Source organism: Rhincodon typus, chromosome 35 (assembly GCF_021869965.1).
Source record: "Rhincodon typus isolate 14 chromosome 35, sRhiTyp1.1, whole genome shotgun sequence".
Lineage (NCBI taxonomy): Eukaryota > Metazoa > Chordata > Chondrichthyes > Orectolobiformes > Rhincodontidae > Rhincodon > Rhincodon typus.
In genome coordinates this window covers 16,008,456-16,035,909 of record NC_063366.1, presented here as the reverse complement: position 1 = coordinate 16,035,909, position 27,454 = coordinate 16,008,456, and the positions used below count along the sequence as shown (strand labels likewise).

Sequence of the window (27,454 nt, the reverse complement as noted above, 5' to 3'; positions counted from 1 at the left end):
TGTCAGGGGAAAAAAACCCATCTGGTTCACAAATGCCCTTTAGGGAAGGAAGCTGTTGTCCTTACCTGGTTTGGCCTACATGTGACTCCAGACCCACAGCAATGTGGGTGACTCTTAAACTGCCCTCTGGGCAATAAGCGCTGGCCCAGCCATTGCTGCCCTCATCCAGAGAATAAATGAATTTTAAGAAAGATAAAGGCAGTTCTTCTGAACTCATCATTGGTGCAAACAGAGAAGTGATGGATTGATTGGCAATGGATCCAGACAAGGGCCAGTGGGGAGTGGGTAATTCAAGCTCAGTAGGGAACAGATCAAGTGGGGATGGGTCAGTGACTGCAACGAGAAAGGAGCTTCACCAATCCACTGTTCTCTAATTTTATGCCCCCTTATTCAATGCTGATCCTTTAGTCACCACCCCAATCCCCAAAGATGGTATATCTCTTTAGGAATATCTCCCCTTTCCCACTGTAAAATTCCCTGACGTTCAATAGAGAACATGCTCATTTGTCCCAGATTCCCATAAAAGTCAGGCCGGACAATCAGAAGGTCCGTGAAGAAGGAAGATCTGTGAGCGCGTTCCTCTAGTCTGGTTCAGCTAAGCAGTTGACATTCAGCATTGGTGCTGACCTGATACTCCCTCACATTCCCTGGGAAGCGAGCGGGATTTGGGTGTGGAATTTTATCCCAGCTCACATCCCTCAGGTACGGGGGGAGTTCAGGGGGAACGCTGTCTTTACCCCCTTCCACAATTTTCGATTGATTCAGCGCCAAGAGAGTATAAGTGGTGCAGGTAAAAGCAAAACGTTGCTAAGGGTCAGAATAGGTAAACCAACTGAAAATGATATTCATTTTGCAGGAAGTACAAGTTTCATTTCATTTGTTTTTGGGATATGACAGATTGCTGGCTGGGCCAGCATTTATTGCTCATCCTCCAGTCATCTGGAAAAGGTGGTGCTAAACCATACTGTACACAGACTTTACTGACATTAAATCATTTGAATTAATGCAAATATCTTTCTAATAATTTGTCATTGTAACTTATTGTTTTGTCTTTTCCTTCTTCTTTGCGTGCTCGTGTGTTGTGTTGAAACATTAAAGACAACACCACACCAACAAAGGTTACCAGTCATCGTGAACAGATACATTTGCAAAGCTGTAAAGTTCTTTACTTTAAATAATATGATAATTACAATTTCTAACATCAATATCCATGCTGAAATGTTTCAAAATCATGAGGGCTCACAACATCACCACTCTATTATACATGCATATACTAATTCAATCACATATAAATTAATCTGATCATTGCTTATTATTAGATGGAACATAAAAGTGCAAACAAAAAATATGCAGGAAATGATTCAATGTAATTTTAAAGCAGTCTACATATTTCTAATCAACCTGTTCAGAGGTTTTATTGTACATCTCTGGAACAGTTGGGACTTGAACCCAGGCAAAAGTGCCATATTATTGTGCAATGAACAGGTCCAATATCAAAGGCTTATTATCAGTTCTCGATCTCTCTAATTCGTACATTGGCGAAGAAATACAATTGTAAATAATCCGCAAATCAAAATGTAACAAGACAATTTCAACTCATGCAATGAAATTCAGAAAATGTGCTGCTACTTGTAAAGTAATGATTGGATTTGCAGCACAAATATAATTTGGAAAAGGGTTAGAGTAAATGTGATGATGTTGTTCTCCTAATAATAGTAATTGAAAACTTATGAACAAATCTTTATTGGTGTTCCTAGTCTGTGTGAACTGCTTCCCACCACCACTTTTGCCTGATCGGTAAATCCTTCAAGATGTTTTGAAACAGTTAGTTTGAGATACGCCTCTGGCACAAGTGGTCCTTGAAACCAGGCCTTCCAGCCCAGAGGCAAAGACACTACCACTGTGGTACAAAAACCCTTAACAAAGCCTCTATTCTCACTCACCATCTTGCTTGCCCTGAGATGGATCTATATAATTTGCTTTAACTCCTCCTAGTGGTGGTGAATGAAATTTTTTTTTTGGCCCTTGATAAGCTGTTACTTCAAGGACAAGGCAATGGTGAGAAAGCAAAGTCGGGGGTTGGGGGGGCAGGAGAATTGGATTCTAGGTTGAGTTAGAATATCACAAATGATCAGGATAACGTTACATTTCATCAACACTTCCGTTGTTAACACAACCGAATGCTAAACTCAGATGAGCATCACCCAAAGGAACATTTCCACATTTTGACACCTGTTGGGCTTTAGAGGGTTACGTTATGCTACTCAGTTCCCCAGTCAACTAACCTGATGTTACAAACATCAAAAGGATTTCACAGAATAGAAGAGGAGAAATAGTTCCCTGGGTCGGGAACTTTGATGGGGGGGTGGGGGTGGGGTAGGTCCTGAACAAGGGGAGAAGAACCTGAAGACTGAAACAGGAGTGCTGTCAGCGAGCATTCCTTGGCACAATGGAGGGTTGGGGCGGGGCATTGAAAATGTCAAAACTGATAGATATTTTTTGTTTTTTTTTTCTGACGAAGGGTCTAGGCCCAAAACGTCAGCCTTCCTGCTCCTCTGATGCTGCTTGGCCTGCTGTGTTCATCCAGCTCTACACCTTGTTACCTCTGATAATTTTTGTTTGTCAGGTAATACATCAGCGGATAGGGACCCGAGCACGTAAACAGGAGTTAAGATACAGATCGGTTCTCGATCTGATTGAATGATGGACAGGGTATGGTTAGTAAATTTGCAGATGACATCAAAATGGGTGCTGTAGTGGACAGCAAAACTTGTAAATATTTTCTGCACCCTTTCAAGGATGTTGCCAGGTCTGGAGGTTTTGAGCTATAGGGAGAGGCTGAATATAGGCTGGGGCTATTTTCCCTGGAGCGTCGGAGGCTCAGGGATGACCTTATAAAGGTTTATAAAATCATGAGGGCCATGGAAAGGATGAATAGGCTCACCCAGTTCAAAACTACAGGGCATATGTTTAAGGTGAAAGATATCAAAAGAACCCAAGGGGCAACTTTTTCATGCAGAGGGTGGTGCATGTATGGTATGAGCTGCCAGAGGAAGCTGATACAATTAAAACATTTAAAAGGGATCTGGATGGGTATATGAATAGCAAGGGTAAGAGGCATATGGGCCAAATGCTGGCAAATGGGGTTAATTTAGAATGTCCTGTGAACATGCACGAGTTGGACCGAAGGGTCTGTTTCCGTGCTGTACAACTCTATGATTCTGATGTGCTGAATGGCTGTCTCCTGTTTCTATGTAAAGTGTAAAAATGGAGCTGGCTCCTCCCATTCTTTAAAAACGCAAGCTCACCAGCTTCAGCGGGTCCATTTTGCAGCCAGTGTAGAAATAAGGATAGAGTTCCTCACTGAAGGTGTCAGTGAAAGTGTAAAGGTGAGACATGTCGTCAGCGTTGTAGAAGGATAGCTGTCCTGCCTGGTAATCCAGATACACGCCGATCCTCTGGGGCTTGACACTGAGGCGCAGGAGGGTGTGAGGCGAGGTCAGGGCCGAGTATTCCTCGCCTGATCTCCTCAGGGCCCAGACGCGACCCTCGGGCCCGCGGCCCTTCAGCCCGACGATAGCTTGCGGGGCCACCCCGATCACCCACTCCCAGTTGGTCCTCACCTTCACCTCCCAGTAGACGGTCCCCGAGGTGAATCCCTCCGAGCCCAGGGCGCAGAGGCAGCGGCCGAACCTGCACGGGCGCCTGGCCTGTTGCTTCCCGCTGGCAGCGTGCAGTCGCCGGCAATCGGCCGACAGGCTGAGGTGGGGATGTGCCGTCTTGGGATCGATGACCAGCGGCACTGGAACTGAAGCGGGGCACAGTTTGAGAAGTACAGACCGAAACGCAGTGGCGAGTGGGGGGGGGGGGGGTGCAAAACCACCCGAGCAGCGGCACCAGCCCAGCATCCTGTTACAACCCCAGCCCACCTCCTTCCCTTCAGCCCACACAGCGCGGAAAAGGCCCTTCGGCCCATCGCGTCTGTGCTGACATAAACCCCCGTTTAAAAGCGCGCTAATCACAACTTCCTGCACTTGTCACACATCCTTGAATATTATGATTTTTGTTTGAAGGGCCCGTCCAAATATTTTTTTTTTGAAAAAGGTTGAGAGGTTTCCGGCCTCCACTTCCCAACACCCATTGAGTAAGAAAGGTTTATTCCCAAATCCTCATCTGAATCTCCTGCCCCTTACCCTAAAACCGTGTCCCCTCCTGACTGACCCACCACCCAACCCAGGGGAACATCTGCACTCTATTCACCTTGTCCATAACCCTCAACATCTTATACACCTCAGTCATGTTCCCCCCCCCATCAGCCTTCTCTGCCCTAGAGAAAATAATCCAAGCCTGTCTAGTGTCTCCTCATAGCTCAGTTGTAAACTAAAATTTCTCTGTCCCACATCCTGGTGAACCTCCGCTGTATCCCCTCTAGTGGTAGGCATGGAAATTGACAGACCTATATATCACTAGGAGATGGTGATGGGGTTATAACGGGCTGGTTTGTGTGCCCACCCATGCCAACATCACCCCCAACCCTTCATTCCTGGCCTGTGGGCACAGAAGGATTTGCAAGCAAGGTCCAAGTCACATCCCTCTCGATTGAGTCTGACAACTGGATTATTCCAGTGCTGTAATTTGACAGCAGAGCAAAGCCCTGGTCCCAAATTCTCGCGTCGCTGTGTCCCAGGCAGCACAATCAACAACAACAAATTGTTTGCCCGTTACCCACAACGTCTCAGTCACCACCAGCTTTTGACAGGAAGGCAAGTTGAGCGTGGTGCACAACATGCAATCACTTTTACATAATAATCCCACAGGAGGTGATTTCAAATCCCACTGGGACAGTTTGAAAAATGTGAAGTCATTTTTTTTTCAGGGATTGAAGGAAGTTGGAAATAAAGATCTGTCATTGGCACAAGTGACTCTGGAGATTGTCAGAAAAGCCGATCCGGTTGACTAATGGTCTTTAAGGAAGGAAGCCTGCCATCCTTACCCAGTCTGGCTTATATGTGACTCCAGACCCTCAGTAATGTATGTGACTTTCTTTCAGTTCTGAAGAAGTTGTACTGGACCCAAAACATTAACTCTGTCGTTCTCTCCACAGATGCTGCCAGACCTGTTGAGTTTCTCCAGCAATTCTCTGTGTTTTTGTTACATTCTGATGTAGACTAGCCATACTCAACTGTATAGTGTTGGACAATAAATACCAGGTTTGTCAGTGTGTCCATGATCCAAAAACGCACCATCAAAATAAACTTCCTGCCCTCATATGCCACTGAATGGGGTATTATTACAGCATTCTAATTTCACTGAATAAACAACTCTTAAAATGTTTCAGAATATAAAGCAACATCGTTCATTATGTAGAACCTTTTATATTCTTGGGGGATCTCAAATTACTCCCAGTGAATTAATTACTTCTTTTCAACTTGTTTAGTTGGGACAAATTACTTACAGCTGACAAATCTTTAAAGTTTTAACAGGACTACTGATGGTCAATGTTAGAAGGATGTTCCCGATGACCAGGGAGCCACAGTCTAAGGACAAGGGTAGGCCATTGAGGACTGAGATGAGGAGAAATGTCTTCACCCAGAGAGTGTTGAGCCTGTGGAATTCACTGCCAAAGCATGAAGCCAAAGCATATGATTAAGAAGGAGTTGGATATAGTCCTTGGGGCTAAATGGAGGAGAAGGCAGGAACAGGGGACCGAGTTGGATGATTAGCCTTGGATTGTACTGAACAGCACAGCAGGCTGGATGGGCTGCATGACCTATTCCTGCTCTTGTTTTCTATATCATTGTTTGTGTTTGATGAGCTCCCAACAAACACATAAATAACCGTCTCCCTCACAGTTGTCCCATGGGATCTTAAATCTGTCACAACTGCAGGAATCCAATGCAGTCAGCTACACCTTCCACCTCCAATTCCTATTCTGAGTGACCCATATTTGGCTGTGTTTGAAATTTCTGCCTATTTTGAAAAGATTGAATTAAAATCTTCACAGATCTGAGTCATGTACAGAGTTTGTATCTGGACTGATGACCAATAGGTTTTCATAGCCAGTGCTGCTTATTATTTCACTGTTGGACAATGACGTCCGGGAATACAAACAGAAGAGTGCCAATATTTGGAATGAATTATAAGAATTTGAAAACAGAGGTAGCTCAGTGGCTAGCACTGCTGCCTCACAGTGCCAAGGACCTGGGTTCGATTCCATTCTCAGGCAACTGTCTTATGTGGAATTCGCATGTTCTGCATGGGTTTCCTCCCACAGTCCAAAGATGTGCAGGTTAGGGTGGATTGGCTGTGCTAAACTGCCCGTAGTATGCTGGCTAGGTGGGTTATCCATGGAAATGCAGGGCTACAGGGATGCAGTTGGGTCTGGGTGGGATGCTCTTCAGAGGGCTGGTATAGGCTGAGTGGCCTGCTTCCACATTGTAGAGATTCTACGAGATCATGACCCCAGTTTTGAAAATTTGATTGCCATGTTGCAAATGAAATCAACGGGTAAAGATTTGTCTTTCTAGTCAAAGTGTTTTTGAAGCTGTCAGCTGTCATTTAAAAAGAAACTCTGATGGATTCACGAATTTCCTTTCAAGAATAAGATCTGCTGTCCCTACCCGGAAACGTTAGGGTCCGATTTTAACCTAAGCCATAGGTTAGGAACAGGTCTAGGCCATTCAGCCCCTCGAGCCTGTGGCCTAACACCCTTGACGCCTTCGTTTAACAAAAATTTATCTCTCTCAGATTTAAAACTCAAAACCAATCCAGTTTGAGGAACAGAATTCAAAACATCGATCACCCTTTGTGATCTCTCCTGAATGGTCTGGCCCCAACTCTCAGACTGTGTCCCCAGTTCTGAAATCTGTAACTGGTGGAAGTAGTTTATCTTTATCTATCCTGTCTTTCCGTGTTAATATCTTGAAGATTTCGATCAGATCACCCCTTGACCTTCTGAATTTGAGAGAAAACAGAGCTGGGAGACACATGTGAACAAAATGCTGTTTTGAACTCACTCTCCACCCAATTGATGTTAAACATTAAGCATTGAACTTTGAACAATTAACAATTAAAGCTCGGTTTCCATGTGATAACCAGCCAGTCAATTTGTTTAAAATGATACCAGGTACCTTGGCTACAGTATTATTACTAACGGTCATTTGTGTAACCTGAATCTGTGCTTTCCCACCTCCCTCACCTCCAACAACAGGAGGAAGATCCAATGTTACCTGTCTTTATTTCCTTCAGCATCCGTCTCCATACTCTATATTGCAGAGGCCCACTGAACTCTCCCAGGGCCAGAGAAACAGAAAGCATTTTGGGACCTTGATATTCGACTCTGGACCTGAGCAAAAAATCGGAAATTAATTAATTTTCCAAGTGCAGTTATTAAACGCATCAACACTGTGCATTTCAAACTGTGTACAGTAAAGTGCAGGCTGGCTGCTTATTTTGGAATCTTCCCCAGTTTTACTCTGTGCGGAAGTGAAAGCATAGAGTAGCAGGGGAGTATGTAATTGGTGGCCCGTGTGCTCCCCTTTTGCATTTAAAGCATTTGCCAATCCTCACGGCACTCAAAAGCACAATATTCAGGAAGACTTTTTGGTGAGCAGGTGAGAAGCCACATATTGGTAAAAGTAAGAGGTAAAAGGCCAGCCGTCACTTTGGATGTGATACCAGTAATACCGTGGCTCAGTGGTTAGCACTGCTACCTTACAGCACCAGGGACCCGGGTTCAATCCCACCCTGTTTGTGTGGTGTTTGCACATTCTCCCCATGTTTGCTTGGGTTTCTTCCAGGTACTCCAGTTTTCTCCTGCAGTCCAAAGGTGTGCAGGTTAGGTGGATTGACTGTGGAAAATGCAGCATTACAGGGATAGATAGGGTAGGGGGTTAGGTCTGGGTGGGATGCTCTCTGGAGGGTCAGTATAGGCTGAATGGCCTGCTTCCACACAGTAGGGATTCAATCATTCTCGGAAATCAAATCCCAAACCGGCTCTTGAATTCCCGAGGCAACGTCTGGAGCATCATCTCAGTGTCTGGGCTCCCTCGGAGCGCAGAGCAAGCCTTCAGCGTCACATCACAGTGGGGCTGAAAGAGTCCACCTCCTGCCACTTTATTGCAGAATTGTTACTGGATGCCCCCCACAAAAGGGGTGACCCTCCCCTATGCTCCACACCATCAGCCTAGCCGCCACAGGGACCGCACACGTGAATTCACAGCCTGTCCTACTCACCCATTCCAAACTGCTGGAGCAACAACAACTTGCATTTACGCAGCACCTTAATTTCACGCGGCGTTCCACTACAGTGATTATCCCACATTTGACAGCCATCCACATGAGGAAACATTATATCAAGTGACCAAAGAATCATAGGTTATAGGCAGCACTTTGAGGAGGAAGCCGAGATGGAGGGGTTTCGAATGGAAATTTCAGCATCTGAAAGTAGAGCTGTCAATGGTGCAAACAGGGTATAGGGGTTGGACAGACGCTAGCGCTAGTTCCCAGAGCTGGAAGTAGTTACAGAAACCAGGAGGGGTGAGGCCATGGAAGGAAATATGTGGCTAAGCATTTTTAAAATCAGGATGTTGTTGAACTTTTCTGTGGGTCTGGAGTCACATGGAGGCCAGACCAGGTAAGGATGGCAGATTTCCCTTCCTTTTCGTGAACCAGATAGGTTTTTAAACAACATTTGACGGTAGTGTTATGGCCAAATCACTGAGACTACCTTTCAATTCCACATTGATTAACTGAATTTAAACTCTGCATGCTCCTATGATGAGATCTGAACCAATATTCCCTCAGAGCATTGGCCTTACCAGTACTAACCCAATGACATTACCACTATACACCATCCCTACAGTGAAGATGCGTGAACAGAACTTAAGGTTATGAAGAAAAACCTGACGTTAAGCCACCAAAGATGTTTAATCAGGGGGATACTGAACTTGGTCAAAGATGATGATTTTACAGAGCATCTTAAAAGGTGGAAGAAAGGTTGACTGAGAAGCAGTTTTGTTGCAAATTTGAAAGATTAGTGTCTAGGCGCCCAGGGGACTGATGGATTGTGCATGGGTCCAGAATTAGAACAGCACAAAGATCTGAGGCAGTGGTAGGGTTGGAGGAGGTCTTAGAGATAGAAAGGGGTGATACATTGAGGTGCATGCATTAGTTAGGGATACAGCAAAACATTTCATACCATTTGACATTGGACCTCATATCCTAGAATGAAAACAGAAGCTCATATTAGAAAAAAACTTTCACAGGGGAGATGAGTGTAAACAGAAACAGGCACTCACACAAACATACACTCACACAAACAAATACATGCACAAACAAAAAAAAAAAACATGCACTCATACCCACAAACAAATGCACACACACTCAGGTAAACAAATACACAAAAACAGACACACAAATAAATATGCACAAACACTCACAAAAAAGCACATACACATGCAGGTGCGTGCGCGCGCACACACAGACAAGGATGTGCAGAATTAAAATCATGTACCAGCTGGAGATTTGAATTAAAAAAAACTGAAAATGCTCAGCAGGTCTGGCAGCATCTTTGGACAGAATCAGAATTAACATTTTAGATCTGTCACCAGAAGTAAATGATTTCTGGTGTCAACGCATCAGTGTGAAACATTACATCATTTTCTCCCTCCATATAAATTGTGACTTGTCAGGAACTAATTTTCAGTAATTAGTCTAATCTGCTCTCTTTGTTCTGAAACATCTGTAGATATTAATGGATTGCTAATGAACAGCTAACCTCAAGTCCCATTGGGAGTTATTTTGACTTTGTGCAATATTTGTGTTTGCAAAACAGCTTATGCAATAGATGGCACAGAGGTATACAAAGGCTGGCTGCTCTGATATACTATTGCTCCCAAAGTACCTTACGCCTCTGTGTTTATATACCCTCCGAGATGTCAGCCATGGCCCAGTGGATAGCACTTTGTCCTCTGAGTCAGTTTGCCATGGGCTTGAATTGAACTCCATTGCTTTGAACAGAAAGTTTAGGCGGATCCCCTGGCAGCATTATGAGCAGGAGAGAATTTCTCCAATGTCTGGTTTAACCCTCAGCCTAAATCACTGGAAAATAAAATCGCCTAAAAAAGGAGAAAGCGTTGCTGAAGCTTTTCCTCTCGAGCTTATCAGGGACAGATACAAGAATACCGAATTTCCAACAATCACAGTAATTTTTCACTGCAGGAGAAAAGGGTGGGGATTGGTTAGCAAGGTGTAATTGTTTCAACTTAGGCAGCCTTGTGTTTGTCCTGATCTGTCAATGCAAGGGGTGGGGGGCAAAACCTTTGGCAACATGGCTCCTTGAGTAATATTCTTTACTGTTCGAGATGGCGGCAGAGTAGCAGCACAACTTACGGGTTCCTCACCTCGGGAGCTGGTCTATTTCTTTTTGCTATCCTTTTGGTTTAACGTTTCCATTTATTATGGGACCGAAACTTCTTTTAACGACTTGGGTGGAAGACGCCTTCTCCCAGGCCAAGCGACACAGTGGCTTCCAATGGCCTGGAATGGCGGTACGGGCTTGGTGGGGACGGTCTTGTCCAGGAGGGGCGGTCTCAGACCGGAGTGGCATTCTTGTCCCAGTTTGGACACCTTGCTCCCCCTCATCATGGAGGTCTTCTTCGGCGGCTTCTGGGTATTCCAGCAGTTTGGCATTGAGGTCTAATCTCGGCATGGCAGGGCTGTCTTGGCCCAGCCCTGCGTGGCAATTCGGCCCGGTTTTCCAGCATCCTGAACCTAGGAGCTGTTAAATGAACCACGATGAACTTTGACTTCCTTTTCCTTCTTACTTAAGACTTCTGTCGTTAATGTAGGTGCCGCGTTACGGCAACTTATAAAACCGTTCCCTTTTTATTTTGTAAAGATATGGGGACCATAAATAGCTGTTCTATTCTATCCAAGTGAAAGTAAATTACTGCACGCGCTGGAATTCCGAACTCAACACCTCCGTTCACTCCACAAGACTGAACCCAGGCTTCCAGTCACCCGACATTTTAATTCTCGATCTTGCTCCCGCTCTCAGTCCTCAGCCTCCCTCAGTGTCCCAATGAAGTTAGATGCAAACTCGAGGATCTCATCATTCCAGGAAGTCCTTTCCAGCTTTCCGGACTCAACTTTGAGGTCAACAGTTTCATCATCATCAGATAGAGGAGCAGAATTAGCCCATTCAGCCCATCGAGTCTGTTCCACCATTCGGTCATGGTTGATATGTTTCTCAAAACCCTTCTCCCATTTCTCATCTTCCCATTGTCTTTGTTTCGGGTTGCCGACTTACCATTTTGCCATTCGCACCTCCTTTGAACAATCCTAGTGGTAGTGTCTGCTGACATCTGCCACTGCGGGCTAATCCTGAAACATGCCTGCTCTCGATTCTAGACCCGCTATATCACATGGAATTTTGTTGACGTCACATGCTCAGAGAAGAGTCACAATATAGAACCGGGGTTCGGCAAAGGGGGGATGTGAGCAAACCGGGGTAATGGAGGGGGTGTGGAATGAGGACATGTTGGATTTGAGGGGGGGTGGTAAGAACTGTCTGCAGCACACCACCCAACCACTGGGGCACATCCTCCATTCCAAACCTCCACACCCATCCAAAAATCAGGGGCTATAACACCCTATTCTCCCCCCATCCTCCCATTATCACCCCTTCTGGCCCTGTCCCACCCACCCTCATGCAATTTGATCTCTCATGTCTTCCACCCCATCACCGACTTTCTTTTGCCCTTCTCTATCATTCCCGCTCTAAAAAACCTTTCCCACCCACCCAGCAACAGGGAGCCTCTGACCCTGTCCCCACCCCCAGGCACCTCCCCCAAGCGGGCATTCTCTCCCCAGTTACAACGATTAAGACACTTGGATAAGTACATGAACAGGAAAGGTTTGGAAGGATATGGGCCAGGAGCTGGCAGGTGGGACTAGTTTAGTTTGGGATTATGTTCAGCATGGACTGGTTGGACTGAAGGGTCTGTTTCGTGCTGTATGACTCTATGAATGTAGTTCATTTGAAAGGTAATGCCCCTCAAGGACTTTCAGTGAAGCATCAAACAAGATTGCAGACTCAATTCTCTGATGTGGAACTTGAACTCACGAATCTCTGAGTCAGAGGTAAGAGCACCAACCAGTGAGTTTGGCTGGAATCAGGTTAACAGCGGGTATAATTATCAGATCGTGCAGTTTGTTTGTTAGAACAAAGCACTTGAGAGGTGCGATTAGCAGGTTATTTACAATGTAGGCCTGGAACTACATGTGGAAAGAGAAACAGAGTTAATGTTTTGAGCCCAGTGATCTCCTCATCAGAACCAGTTACAATTCTCGAAACTTTAACTCTGCTTCCTCTCCACAGATCCTGCAGATCTGCTGAGTTTCTCCAGCAAGTTCTGTCTTTGTATCAGACCTCCAACATCTACAGTTCTTTGTCTTATTTACAATACAGGGAGATGAATACCTGCAGCAGTTCAGCCTCTTGCAAAGCCAGCAAGCTTTCTACTTTGCTTATTGTTTGATTAATAGAGGCCAAGTCCGTTGAAATCTTTATCATATTATCCTCTATTTCTCGTGACACCACCTTCTGCTTTTCTTCAAGTCTTGCTATCAGGGCTGCCTCTTCGCTCCTGATAAACTGCTTCAATTCCGCAAACTCTGAGATGATATTCTCCCGGAGATCTTCAACGTATTTCTGGGGAAGATAAACAGTCTCCCATCATGATCAAATAGTATTAGGTGTCTTCAACTACACAGGATTTGCCACACTGAGGCAGGTTTCGCCCCCTTATTTATGAACATATCCAACTTAACATATTTTATATCTTTCTCCATCACGTGCTTAACCAGCTTCCCCTTAAATGCACGTGTACTGCTCAGCTCCACCACTCCTTGTGGTGGCAAGTTTCACATTCTGACCACTCTGTTGAGCAGGGAAATTAGGGAAATTGAAGAACCTTTTTTGCGACATTTATTGGAACCATGAGGAATGTAAAGATATGATGATGATGCGCGCTTGTCTTTGCACATGATGGATACGTTCAGTGAGCTTCAAGCAAGGGGTAGACATGTGGGAATATGATGCAATGACAATGTTTTTAAGCCAGGTTTGTGCTCAGTTAGGACTGGGCACTTAACACGGATATCTGCAGAGCACTGAGGGAAGACAGGGAAGGGAAATTGATTTATTTTCCAAGTGCAGTTATTAAACGCAACAACACTGTGCACAGTAAAATATAGGCTGGCTGCTTATTTTGGAATCTTCCCCCAATTTACTCTGTGTGGGAGCGAAAGCATCGAGTACCAGGGGAGTATGTAATTGGTGGTCTGTGTGCTCCCCTATGTTTCACATGTGCGTGCTCTTTGTGTTTAAAGCACTGTGAAAAACCTTACAAACTGGAAGAAAACTGACAACAAGAATACACAAACACCAACTAGCCGCCAAGAGACAGGACCAATTCTCACTGGACTCAATATACATGGACAAAGAAGGGCACAAATTCAACTGGGACAACACATCAATAATAGCACAAACCAATCAGGGACATGCCAGGGAATTCCTGGAGGCCTGGCATCCCAACCGGAACTCCATCAACAAACACATTGAACTGGACCCGATATACAAACCACTGAAAAACAGAACTGAAAGTGATGCCAACCATCCCAGGAAACCGAGGCATATAAATAACAAGCGGGACAGAACACCAATGCTTTACCGGAGGCGCACTGACGATGTTACCTAGCAGGGTGACAAAACGTTTGCAACCAAACCCAACTGGCTGGGTGAGCAAGTCTACAACCTCTCACGGTCACACAGACAGACACACACACTCACACGCACACACCAATAAAGAAAAGACGATGAAGTTTATTTTCAACAAAGGTCAGAAGAAAAAAAAAACACCCTTATTGAATAATGGTCTGAAAACAAAGGATTGATTTTGATAAATTCGAATGATCCACTGGGTTTCTTGTTGATGAAATCAAACCATTAACAGTCATAAGCCAAGGAAAGATTTTAGAAATCAAGTTGGAACCAAGTCTTTGGATGTGGTCACAGTTCAGTATCTCAGGGTTTACAAGACAGTCAAAATTCTGAGATGTGAAAACTTTATCAGGTTCCCAAATACTTCAACTGAGAGAGAGATTTGCAGCTTTACTCCAGTCCTAGAGGTTTTCCCCTTGATGACTCTCTAGATTGGTGAAAGCCAGACGATGCCCAGAAAGCATTGCAACGCAACAATCAGCACAAGGTATCATTGTCTCTTCCAAAGCCTGGTTTTCCAGCAATAATGGCAATAACCCTATCTCTTATCCCCCTAATGGCTTTACTTGGCTAATTTCCAAAGTCATTTGACTTTCTTCAATTAAGCGACTGGATCACAGCCCACATTAAACTGTTGACCTCATTTCCCTCCCTGTTAAAAACACTTTTTTAATCCACAAAGTGTCCAACCAATTTCACATCTTCCAGTTTTTCATTTAGTCCATAAATATGCATTCCCAACAACATTCTTCCAGAAAAAGAGTTGAGAAGTGGACACACTAGTGACAGAAAGATATACATATTGAACCTGCTCCACCATTCAATAATGTCATGTCAATCCGATTCCTCCACATTCCTATAGACCCCCAATAACCTTTAAGATCCTTGTTTATCAAGAATCTGTCTACAATTACCTTAAAAATATTCAAGGACTTGGCTTCGAGAGGGTGTTCAGTACAGTGCCACTCAACAGACTTGTGAAAGAAGTTATAGCTCATGGGTCAGTAGCAAGATGGGTACAAAATTGGTTGAGTAATAGATAACAGACAGTAATTGTCAATGGAGGTTTCTCAGATTGGAGGAGTTTCATAGTGGAGTTCCCTGGAGATTGGTTTTGGGACACTTGCTTCTCCTGACTTTTTAAAAATTTATTCACAGGATGAAGGTATCGCCGGCTAGGCCAGCATTTATTGCCCATCCCTAATTGGCCAGAGGACAGTTATGAGTCAACCACATTGCGGTAGGTCTGGAGTCACATGTAGGCTAGACCAGATAACGATGGCAGTTTCCTTCCCTAAAGGACATTAGTGAACCATATAGGTTTTTCCGACAATTGGCAATGGATTCATGGTCATCATTAGACTCTTAATTCCAGATATTTATTGAATTCATATTGGCGGGAGTTGAACCAGGTCCCCAGAACAAACCCTGGGGCTCTGGATTAACAGTCCAGCGATAATACCACCAGGCCATTGCGTCCTCTCTTATATTAATGATCTTTATCTTGGTGAACGGGAACAATTTCAAATTTGTGGATGATATGAAAATTGGAAGCACTGGAAACAGTGGGGACAGGGTGGAATTTCAACAGCACGTAAAATGTCAGCAGAGTGGGCGATAGGTGGGAAATAAAGTTCAGTGTGAAGAAAGTTGAGGTGATATATTTTGATACAAGGAATGCACCGTGACAGCAGAAAATAGAAAGCACTATTGTAAAAGGAGCTGAGGGAGCTGTGTACACGTACATAATTCACGAAAGGTAGCAGGAAATGTAGACAGCAGTTAGTGAAGCATACTGTGTATTGGACATTATTAATAAGGGCATCACGTACAAGAGCAAGGAGGTGATGCTGAACTTGTACAAGATTCTTGTTACATCTCACGTCTCAGCTGGTGTTAACACCTCACTGGGGTAGCATGCTGGAAATCTATAGATTCTAACTACAGATAAACATTGATGAACTGTCACACTGTCAACATAAAACTCTATGAACGCACGCGCACACGCACAGCACACACCAAGTAAACAGACGCTTCGGTCCAACCAGTTCATGCCGAACATAGTCCCAAACTAAACTCATCCCACCTGCCTGCTCCTGGCCCATATCCCTCCAAACATTTCTTATTTATGTACTGATCCAAATGTCTTTTACATGTTGCAATCGTACTCACATCCATCACTTCCTTAGGAAGGACACACACAAACCATCCTTGATGTCAAAAAATTGCCCCTCATGTCTTTTTTAAATCTTTGCCCTCTCACTTTAAAAATATGCTCCCAGACTTGAAATGCCCCACCTTATTCACCTTATCCATACACCTAAACATAGACAGACACAATAACCAAAACATTGGTGTAATGGCTGGAGGGAAAGAATTGGAATGGCTGCAGTCGCTAGGCTACACTGAAATGATCCGTTTTGCTCGTCAGGGGTTGTTGTTCTCTATTTGCTTTCTCTGGTTACTTTAACTTGCTTGCAGGTGGCACAGAAAAACTGGCTGACAACTTATAAAATCTCTGACTTGTTTGTCAAAATCCACAGCTTACAGAAAATAGGGCATAAAGAATCAAAAATGCAAAAAATTAAAAAGATATGGTCTCTACACTGGAGCATTGTGGTACAGTTCTGGGTGTCATGCAATATGAAGGATAGAAATGCATTGGAGAGACTGTGGAAGAGAATTACCACAGTAGCTCCAGGGATGAGAAAATGTAATCAACAGATTGGATTGGAGAGGTTGAGATGTCCTCTTTGGAGTAAAGAAAGGGAATCTGATAGGTGTTTTGAAAATTGTGAGCGAGCTGGAATAGAGTAGATACAGAGAAACTCTCCTGCTCTTACAAAGGATCAAGAACAAGAAGGCAGAGATTTAACGTGACTTGAAAAACAAGCAATGTGATGTTAGAAAAATACCTTTTCACACAATGAGTGGTCTGGGCCTAAAATGCTCTACCCAGAGTGTGATGCAATTCAGTTGAGCTGTTTGAGGGGGCTTCGGCTGATTATTTGAATAGAAACAATGTATAAGGTTAAGAAGAAAAGGCAGGAGAATTGGACTTAAGTCTTGATGCTTACTGAAGACCTGCTGCTGACATGATACATAGAATGGCCTCTTTTATTGACATTTATTGCTGGAGAAACAGAGTATAAAAACAGGAAAGTGTTGCTGCAACTGTACATGGCATTAGTAACACTACACCCGGAGTATTGCATACAGTTTTGGTCCCTTACCTGATAAGGGATGGAGTTGCATTGGAGGTTGTTCAGAGGAGGTTCAATTGACTGAGTGCAGCAATGAGGGTTTGTCTTATTAACAGAGATTTATCTGTTTATGCCTGTACTCTCCGGAGTTTAGAAGAATGCGAAGAGATCAAATCGAGGTGTATAAGATACTAAAGGGGATTGACAAAATAGACATAGAAAGGATGTTTCCTCACGTGGGGCAAGCTAGAAGGAGGGGTCATCGTTTTCGGCTAACAGGTAGCAGAATTAAAATCTGAGAGGAAATTATTTCTCTCAAAAGGCCATGAATCCATTGAATTCACTGCCCAGATTGTGCTGGGACATTGAGTAAATTTAAGGAGGAAATAGACAGATTTTTAATTAGGAATGGGTTGAAAGGTTATGGACAGCTGGCAAGATAGTGGAGTCGAGGCCGAGATGAGATCAGCCATGATTGTATTAAATGGTGAGGCAGGCTGGAGGGCTACATTACCTATTCATGCTCCTAGTTCTTATGTTCTGCTTCGTAAGAATTCTGAGATTCTGCAATTGGATCATTTTTACAAAGAACCTACATAGATCCGAGGGGCTGAATGGTCTCTTTCTTTTCCATGTGCTCCTTAAGAGGACTCTAAGGTCAAACACTGGACACACAGCTGTGTGTATACTCAAGGCGACACAATGGGAACGCAATTGTATAGAATCTCACAGGCATTACGTAATATTTACCAGCCACTGTACAAATACCAGCATTGGCCAGATTTGTTTTACCAATTCGTGCTTATCATCTTCTACATTAAACACAATTACACTATCTGCCTCAACCACTCCCCATGGTTTTAGCCACACATTCTCACCACTCCCTGGGTAAAGAATATTTCTCTATTGGATTTCATTTTTTTAAATTTATTCATTTGTGAGATTTGGGCGTCTCTGGCTGGGCCAGCGTTTATTGCCTGTCCCTAGTTGAGCTTGAGAAGGTGGTGCTCAGCTGCCTTCTTGAGACACTGCAGTCTGCTTGCTGTGGGCTGACCCACAGACAGCTCTTGGTGACCAACTCACATTCATCTCCCTTTGCTTTGTGTTGACCCAAACAAAACCTGTCGAGAATTTAAAAGCCTTTATTAGATCATAAGAAGTAGAGCCAAGAGTAGCCCATTCAGCCCATCAGGTCTGCTCTGCTGTTCAATAAGATCATGGACTGGTTGTGGGCTGGACTCTTTTCCCTGAAATCTCTCAATCAAAAATCTAACTCAGCTTTGAATATATTCAATGGTCCAGTCTCTACTGCTGTCTGTAATAGAGAAATTCCTTAATTGTGTTTGTTGGTGATTGTCTTTTGTGTGAATGAGGCTGGTTTTGGTTTAAAGCAAAGACCAATTAGATAACTTTATTCTTTAATTTTAATTCTGAAGTTACTGTGTTGTTAATAAATTGCTAAGACTTTTGTTTCAGCTACGAACCCTGTGTTGAGAATTGATTATTCTCAAGGTCTGGCATTGGTTAGTCAAAAAGACTGGTTAGGAACCATGGGGTCAATTTGAGAGTCTTTAAAGGCTTTAATCTTACTGTGTTGTGAATAGAGATAGAAAGGCTGGTGATGGTTCGATTATCTGTCTCTGTGTCATATCAAAAGCTTGATGATCCTCACAGAAAAAAAATCCCTCCTCATCTCTGTCTTAAAAATATGATACCCCACACTTTTAAACTGTGCACCCGAGTTTGTTTCTCCTTCTCAGCAACTACCTGACAAGTCCTATCAGAATCTTACATGTCTCGATAAGCTCACCTCCTATTCTTCCAATCTCACATAAGTATTGGTCCAATCTGCTCAACGTCCTCTCAGAATATAACACCTCAGGCCAGGAAACAGCCTTGTGATCCCTCCCTGAACTGCTTTCAAGGATGTCCTTCCATAAGTCAGGAGACCAAAACTCTGCGCACTACTTCAGTTGTAGTTTGACTCATACCCTGCACAGTTGTCTCAGGATTTCCCCTAGTATTATTATGTTCCATCAGTCCGAAGGTCACTTATTCAGTATATTTTTTAAGAGAAAATGAGGCCCAGCTTGTTCACCCTTTCCTGATAGTGTAACTGCATGGTTTAAAACCATGTCTCTTTTTACTCATTCACAGTGAGTGTTGCTGGTTATTGCCTGTCCCTAATTACCCAGAGAGTAGCTAAGAGTCAACCACATTGCAGTGGGTCTGGAGTCATATGTAGGCCAGACGAGGTAAGGATGCCAGTTTCCTTCCCTAAAGGATGTTAGTTAGCCAGATGGGTTTTTCCTGACAATTGACAATTGACAATGAATTCATGGTCATCATTAGACTCTTAAATCCAGATTTCTATTGAATTAGAATACCACAATCTGCCACAGCAGGATTTGAACTCTGGTTCCTCGCAATATCAGCAGCGTCTCTGGATTTATAGTCTTGTGATAATGCCACCGAGCTATCACCTCACCCCAACAGTGCCTACCTGTTTCAGCTAGACACCAATTGGTTGAACAACAAAGAAAGATCGATTAAAAGAGACAACAAGGTGCAGGGCTGGATGAACACAGCAGGCCAAGCAGCATCATAGGAGCAGACATCGATTAAGCCAGATTTTATTCTATCATCTGTTCTTGTTGAGCTGGGATCATGTAAAAATGGGGACACAAAACGGACAACGTTGTTTTTGGACAGCCATTAGATACGCACAATATTTAGTTCTACTAGAGCCTGATTTGGCTGGACATTGACCAGGAGGGAGAACTTACACCCAATTCTTCAGACTCGCCACAGGCGAATCCAACATCTCACCTTCAGTTCCACTCGGTTGGCTTCCTCTACACCTTGGCACTGGTCAAGATGCTCCTTCTGCTTCTGAAGAGAACCCAGTTTGTTCCGCAGCATTTCCTGGATCAGAACGAACGCAGTTAAACGGGATGTTGTGGCAATGGCTTAGGACCCTCAGAATCAAACCTGTCGCCAACGGACATACCGACCTCTGGAACTGACTATTTTCAAATGCAGAGATAGTAGGAACTGCAGATGCTGGGGAATCTGAGATAACAAGGTGTAGAGCTGGATGAACAGCAGGCCAAGCAGCATCAGAGGAGCAGGAAAGCTGACGTTTCGGGCCTAGACCCTTCTTCAGAAATGGGGGAGGGGAAGGGGGTTCTGAAATAAAGAGAGAGAGAAGGGGAGGCGGATATTCCCTTTTCCTGTTTATTTTCCAGTTTATCTCACTCTCTTCTTTGTCCTCTTGCAAATCTCTCTCTCTACCTTTTCAGTCAAAAAATTTCTCTTTCCACTTTGTCTCTCACACAATCATTTCTCTCCTTTGCTTTCTCTCTCACAATTATCTCTTTTTCTTTACTGTCTCTCTCACACCATCATTTTTTTTCGGTTACTTTCTCGCGTTTCTCTCTCCTCTCCTTTCACTCTGCCGTACAATGACGTCTCGTTTACTTTCTGTCTTGCAATTCTTTATTTCTTACTCTCCACTTCCTCGAAATTCTTGTTTCTTTCTCGTTCGCTTTCCCTCCCCCCCCTCTCGTTTCCTGATTTATTTCTGTTCCCCCCACCCCCCCGTTCTTTTTGTGGATTTCCCTCGCCTTAAACTTTCCCGATTCTCCCTCGTTTCTTTACTTTCTGATGGATCTCCCTCCCTGTGACTTGTATCCCACCTCCCTACCTTATACACTTCCGCTACCTCCTTCATTGTACTGTTCGGCTGGAACCTGCAGGCGCCCGCTCCCTGCTCCCCTAAAAGAGCCTGGTCGTCGGTCAGGCGGCTGAACAGTTGCCGAGCCTTGTCCGCTCTCCTCCTGCGGCTCCTGTCGGTGCGGACGCTGCTCTGGGCGAACTCCTGCTGACATTGAGGACACTGTAGCTGCCCGTGGCCCGGGTACTGCAGCAGGCAGCTTCGGCAGAAACTGTGGCCGCACGGGCTCTTCACTGGGTTCCGGTAGAAATCCAGGCACAGCGAGCACATCGCCCCGCTCAGCATGGTCTTGTGCGTCCGCTGGATCAGGAGACCAGGCAGCGAGTGAGCAACACAACTGCGATCTCTCTCTATCTCTCGAGTTTCGATGTCCCCAAACACCACGCCCAGGCAGTGTTGTTGTGTGACGTGAAGGCCAGTCCCTGTTACGATCAAAACAGCCTGGGGTGGTGTGGGGCAGTTATTACATATTGGTGTTGTAATGGGGTGGGGGTGTGGGGCAGTTATTGGTATCGTAATGGGGTGGGGGTGTGGGGCAGTTATTGGTGCTGTAACAGGATGGGGAGCAGATATTGGTGCTGTAACAGGGTCGGTGGGAGTTATTGGTGTTGTAACAGGGCGAGGGGGGAGATATTGGTGCTGTAACAGTGGGGGCAGTTATTGGTGTTCTAACGAGTTGGGTGGGGAGTTATTGGTGTTGTAACAGGGTGGGGGGCAGATATTGGTGCTGTAACAGTGGGGATAGATATTGGTGCTGTAACAGGATGGGTGGGGAGTTATTGGTGTTGTAACAGGTGGGGGGCAGATATTGGTGCTGTAATGGTGGAGGGCAGATATTGGTGTGCTAACAAGGTGGGGGGCAGCTATTGGTGGTGTAACAGGTTGGGGGCAGTTATTGGTGCTGTAACAGGGTGAGGGGAGTTATTGGTGCTGTAACAGGGTGGGGGTCAGTTATTGGTACTGTAATGGGGTGGGGAGGTTATTATTGTTGTAACAGGGTGGGGGTCAGTTATTGGTAATGTAATGGGGTGGGGAGGTTATTACTGTTGTAATAGGGTGGGGGTCAGTTATTGGTGCTGTACCAGGGTGGGGGTCAGTTATTGGTTCTGTAATGGCGTGGGGAGGTTATTAGTGTTGTAATAGGGTGGGGGTCAGTTATTGGTGCTGTAACAGGGTGGGGGTCAGTTATTGGTGCTGTAACAGGGTGCGGACCGTTACTGGTGTTGTAACGGGGTGGGGGGGTTATTGGTCTTGTAACAGGGTGGGGGTGAAGTTAATGGTGCTGTATTAGGGTGGGGGTGGGGTGTGGTGGAGGAAATGATCTGGAGTTGCCAGTGTTGGACTGGGTTGGACAAAGTGAAAAATCACACAAAATCAGGTATATCTGAAAACACAAGCTTTTGGAGTCTTGCTCCTTCTCCACATGTCAGTGAGAGATGCGGCATCAGACACAGAATTTATAAGCAAAAGATCAAAGGATCATAGAACTGATGCGAATGTGTTGAACAAACTTAAAATGGCTGTTAAATCTTTAATCAGTTAGAAAGGATTAATATGCAAATTCCAGAATTTCTTTCAAGTCACTGCCTCAAGATAACTAAAAGTTTTAGCATAGAATCATAGAACCCTGTAATGTGGAAGCAGGCCATTCGGGGCCCATCAGTTTCCCTCAGTACACCAGAGATGACATCCCAGGTCAGGCAATGCATTTTAGGTGTGAGGCCTTGTTTAGAATCTGGCTGTGTACCAACTTGGAGTCAGACTGGTTTTATTTCCTAAGTAAGGATTTATAAATTGCCACATTGACTGTCTACAAATTGTGTGCTTTTTGAACAAAATAGAATGTATCTGCAATTACTAATATGCAAATGAAAATACACCCCATAAATTTATATAGTCATATTGTATAATGAGGTTGGATGAATTAATGATCTCATAAGGGTCCTTTAGATAACAGTGATCATAGTATGTGCGAATTTCAAATCTAGTTGGAGGTTGAGACACTGGAGTCCCACACTTATGTTATGAAGTTAAACAAAGGTTACAGAGGTCAGATTTGGCCAATTGGACTGGGCAGGAAGACTATAAAGTAGGACAGTCGATTGGCAGTGGCAGATATTTAAGGAGATACTAATTGCTTGCAACTAAAATGTATCTCCAAAAGGAATAAAGATTGCAAGAGGGGGCATAATCATCATGGTTTAGCAAGGATGTGAAACATATTATAAAGGAAAAAATTTATGGCATACCATATTGCAAAGGCACATGGCAGGCTGGAAGATTGGGAAACCCTTAAAGATTAACATGTGACAAAAAGGACAAAGGTTTCTTTTATTCATTTGTGGGATGTGGGCGTCGCTGGCTGGCCAGCATTTATTGCCCATCCCTAGTTGCCCTTGAGAATGTTGTGGTGAGTTGCCTTCTTGAACCACTGCAGTCCATGTGCCGAATGTTGACCCACAATGCAGTTAGGGAGGGAATTCCAGGATTTTGACCCAGTGACAGCGAAGGAACGGCAACATATTTCCAAGTCAGGATGGTGAGTGGCCTGGAGAGGAACTTGACAATGGTGATGTTCCCATGTGTTTGCTGCCCTTGTCTTTCTAGAAGGAAGTAATCCTGGGTTTGGAAGGTGCTGTCTGAGGATCTTTGGTAAATTTCTGCAGTGCATCTTGTAGATAGTGCACTGCTACTACTGAGCGTCGGTGGTGGAGGGAGTGGATGCTTGTGAATGTGATACCAATCAAGCGGACTGCTTTGTTCTGGATGATGTCAAGCCTCTTGAGTGTTGTTGGAGCTGCACCCATCCAGGCAAGTGGATGAGAGAAAATTAGTGCAAAAGTAAAAGTGATTGGAAAGGCTTCAATAAACATATCATCCTGACGAAGGAGCAGCGTTCCAAAAGCTTGTGATTTCAAATAAACCTGTTGGACTATAATCTGGTGTCATGTGACTTCTGACTTTGTCCACCCTAGTCCAACATTGGGACCTCCACATCCTAAATATATCAAAGGGAAGAGAGTAGCTAAAGTGAATGTTGGTCCCTTGGTGGATGAGACTATGGAGTCAATAGTCGAACACAGAAACAGGAGTGTTATCAAATTAACATTTTGCTTTAGTTTTCATGATGGTGGATATTAGTTCCATTCAAACAGTAACAGGTAATGCAATGGTCATAGAAAAGGAGGAACCTAAAACAATCATCACTGAGGAAAAAGTACCGAGCAAACTTCTGGGATTGAAGACAGACAAATTTCCAGGCCTGATGGCCTACATCTTAAGTTCTTAAAGGGAAGCGGCATCAAAGATAGTGGATCCATTGGTTATAATGTTCCAAAATTCCCTGGATGTGGGAAAGATTCCAATGGATTGGAAAAATAACATCCTTATTCAAAAAGGAAGGGAGTCAAAAAGTAAGAAACTATAGACCAGTTACTTTAACATGTGTCATTGGGAAATTGTTAGAATCCATTACTGAGGAAGTAATAACAGGACATACAATGCAATACAATATAGTACAGGAACAGGCCCTTCAGCCCACCAAGACTGCACCAATGCCTAATCTTTATTTAGACCCACTACTTTTTGTCCATGCGCAGTTTCCATCCCTCTGTTCACCTTCCATTCACACGTATATCAAGATACGCCTTAAAACGTTGCTAACATGTCAGTTTCCATCACCTCCTCCACTGTCAGTGTGTTCCAGGCAATCACCACCCTCTGGATGAAAAATTCTCCACACACTCCTCCCCAAACTTTCCCCCTCCCACCTTGAACCTGTGCCCTCTTGTAGTTGACCTTTCCACCCTGGAAAAAGCCTGTGACTATCTATGCCTCTCATAATTTTGTAGACCTCCATTAGGTCATCCCCTCAGCCTCCGTCTTTCCAGTGAAAACAGTCAGAGTTTATCCACTCTCGCCCCATAACTAAAACCCCCCCAGATCAGGCAACATCCTGGTAAATCTTCTCTGCACACCCTACAAGCATCCACATCCTTCTGGTAGTGTGGCGACCACGCTGATGCTATAGTCAAGAAGGCAAAACAAGCCTCTACTTCCTCAGGAAGCTAAGAAAATTCAGCATGTCTGTAAAGACTTTTACCAATTTTTGTAGGTGCACCATAGAAAGCATTCTATCCAAATGCATCACAGCCTGATACGGCAACTGCTCTGCCCAGGACTGTAAGAAACTACAGAGTTGTGAACACAGCCCAGTCCATCACACAAACCAGCCTTCTCTATACTTCTTGCTGCCTCGGGTAGGCAGCCAACATAATCAAAGACCCCTCCACCCCAGTTATAATCTCTTCCAAACTCTTCCGTTGCACAGAAGTACAAAAGGTTAAACACACTTACCAACAGATTCTTCCCCCTTGTTATTAGACTTCAGACTGGACCTCTCAAATTTTAAAGTTACTGTCGATATCACTCTTCTTACACCTTCTCTGCATGCATAATAATGTATTCTCCACTCTGTTCTATTACCCTAATGCACTTTGTATGGTATAATCTACCTGTACTGCACGCAAAACAAAATTTTTCACTGTACCGAGGTACATGTGACAATAATAAACAAATCAAAATAAAAAGAACTGCAGGCAATATTCCAAATGTGGCCTAACTAAAGTTTGTACACCTATAACATAACTTGTCAACTTTTACATTCGATGCCCCAGCTGATGAAGGCAAATGTGCTGAACGCCTTCTTGACCACATTATCCACCTGTGTGGCCACTTACAGGGCTCTGTGGATCTGGATGTCTAGATCCCTCTGTACGTCAATAGTTCTAAGGATTCTGCCAGTTATTGCATAATTTGCACATGCCCAAATCTGCAATCTATCTACATCCCACTGTATCCTTTGACAATCCTCATCACTATCTGCAACTCTGCCAATTTTGGCTTCATCGGCAAACTTCCTAAACAGACCACCTCCACCTACATTTTCCTCCAGATCATATGTATGTATGTGTATATATATATATATATATATATATATATATACACACACATATAAAACAAATAACAAAGGTCCTAGCACTGATCCCTGGGGAACAACAGTAATTTACTGATCTCCATTCCGAAAAGTATCCTTCCACTGCTACTCTCAGTCTTCTATGACCAAACCAGTTTTGTATCCATCTAGCCAGCTCATCCCAGATCCCATGAGACTCTACTATCTGTACCTGCGAGGTACCTTGTCAAATGTCCATGTAGACAACATCCACTGCCCTTCTCTTCTTGTCACCTCCTCAAAAAACTCCTACACAAAACAATGCTGCATATCACTAACAAGTCCATTCACTTCCAAATGTGAATAAATCTTTTCTCTCATTATCTTCTCCATGAGCTTCCCCACCACTGACGTCAGGCATACCAGCCTGTAATTACCTGGATTATCTCCGTTTCCCTTCTTAAACAAAAGATCAATGTTGGCCATTCTCCAGTTCTCTGGAACTTCACCTGAGGCCAAGGAGGATGCAAAGATATCTGTTAAGGCCCCAGCTATTCCCTCCTTTACCCCTCACAGAATTTTGGGATAGATCCTGTCTGTCACTGGGGACTTGTTTACCTTACTGCATTTCAAGACACCCAACACGTCCTCCTCCATTATGTTGACCTGACGGAGAGTATTTACACACCTTCCCCTAACTTCAACATCCCTCATATCCCTCTCTTTGGTCAATACCAACATAAAGTACTCATTAGTGATCTCATCCATTTCCTCCAGCTCCACACATAACATCCCTCCTTTATTCTTGAGTGGGTCTACTCTTTCCTTAGCTACCCCCTTGCTCCTAATATATGTATAAAATGCCTTGGGATTTGCCTTAACCGTGCTGGCCATGCATACGTCATAGCTCCAGGTTAGCCCTCCCAACGCCCTGTTTGAGCTCTTTCCTAGTTTCTCTATATTCTTCAAGGACTTCGTCTGTTTTTAGTTGCGTAGGCCTTAGGTATGCATCGTTTTTTTTTGACTAAGCTGATGATTTCCCCTGTCATCCAAGATTCCCAAACATTCAGGCAATATTCTGTTCAAATCCTGCCAGGGGAGATGGAGAAATGTGAATTCAATAAATACCTGAAATTAATGATGAACATGAATCCGTTACCAATTGTTGGGGGAAAACCCATATGGTTCACTAATGTCCTTTAGGGAAGAAAACTATAATTCTAACTGGATCTGGCCTACATGTGAGTCCAGACCCACAGCAATGTGGTTGATTCTCAACAGCCCTCTGGGCAATTAGGGATGGGCAATAAATGCTGGCCTAGCCAGGGACACCCTCATCGTGTGAATGAACAAAATTAAAACAAAATATTGAGTTCACCACACTGTTCACAACAGCTTAAGGCTGAAATCCATCCAGGCTTTTGGTAAGTCAAAACACAATCCATCAGAGTCAGAATTTTTATGAAGTTTGACTAATTTGCTAGAGTTCTTTGAAGATGTCACAAGCAAGGTGGATAATAGGGATCCTGTGGTTGTAGTATATCTGGATTTCTACAGGGCATGTGAAAAAGGTGCTGCACAAAAGTTTAATACACAAGGTAAGATCATATGAGGTTAAGGGTAATTTATTATCTTAGATAGAGGGACGGCTAACCAACAGAAAACAGAGAGTCGGGATAAATGGGTCTTTTGCTGGTCACCAAAACATTACTAGTGGGTTGCCACAGGGTTTGGTCCTCAGATCCAAACTGTTTACAATCTATATTAATGACTTG

The 27,454-nt window shown here is 44.0% G+C and overlaps 1 protein-coding gene and 1 long non-coding RNA gene across 3 annotated transcripts in view; one reads left to right on the top strand and one right to left on the bottom strand.

Annotated features, from left to right (window-relative positions):
- Nucleotides 1–1,144: 1,144 nt before the first annotated feature.
- LOC109913868 (E3 ubiquitin-protein ligase TRIM39-like) lies at nt 1,145–21,121 on the bottom strand. Of its 2 annotated transcripts, XM_020513429.2 has the most exons (6): nt 20,696–21,119; nt 19,819–19,914; nt 12,485–12,715; nt 9,200–9,222; nt 7,230–7,345; nt 1,145–3,808 (listed from the first exon to the last, which is right to left on the bottom strand). In XM_020513429.2, the coding sequence occupies exons 1-6, from the start codon at nt 21,008–21,010 to the stop codon at nt 3,291–3,293; spliced, it is 1,299 nt and encodes a 432-aa protein (XP_020369018.2). In that variant the 5' UTR covers nt 21,011–21,119; the 3' UTR covers nt 1,145–3,290. The 2 variants fall into 2 exon arrangements, with proteins under 2 accessions (XP_020369018.2, XP_020369019.2); XM_020513430.2 differs by lacking the exon at nt 19,819–19,914 and having other exon boundaries at nt 20,696–21,121.
- LOC125487044 overlaps nt 20,954–27,454 on the top strand; it is a 26,960-nt gene continuing 20,459 nt past the window's right edge. The window contains exon 1 of the long non-coding RNA XR_007265619.1: nt 20,954–21,049. This is a non-coding gene — a long non-coding RNA (uncharacterized LOC125487044). The remainder of the gene's footprint in view (nt 21,050–27,454) is intronic.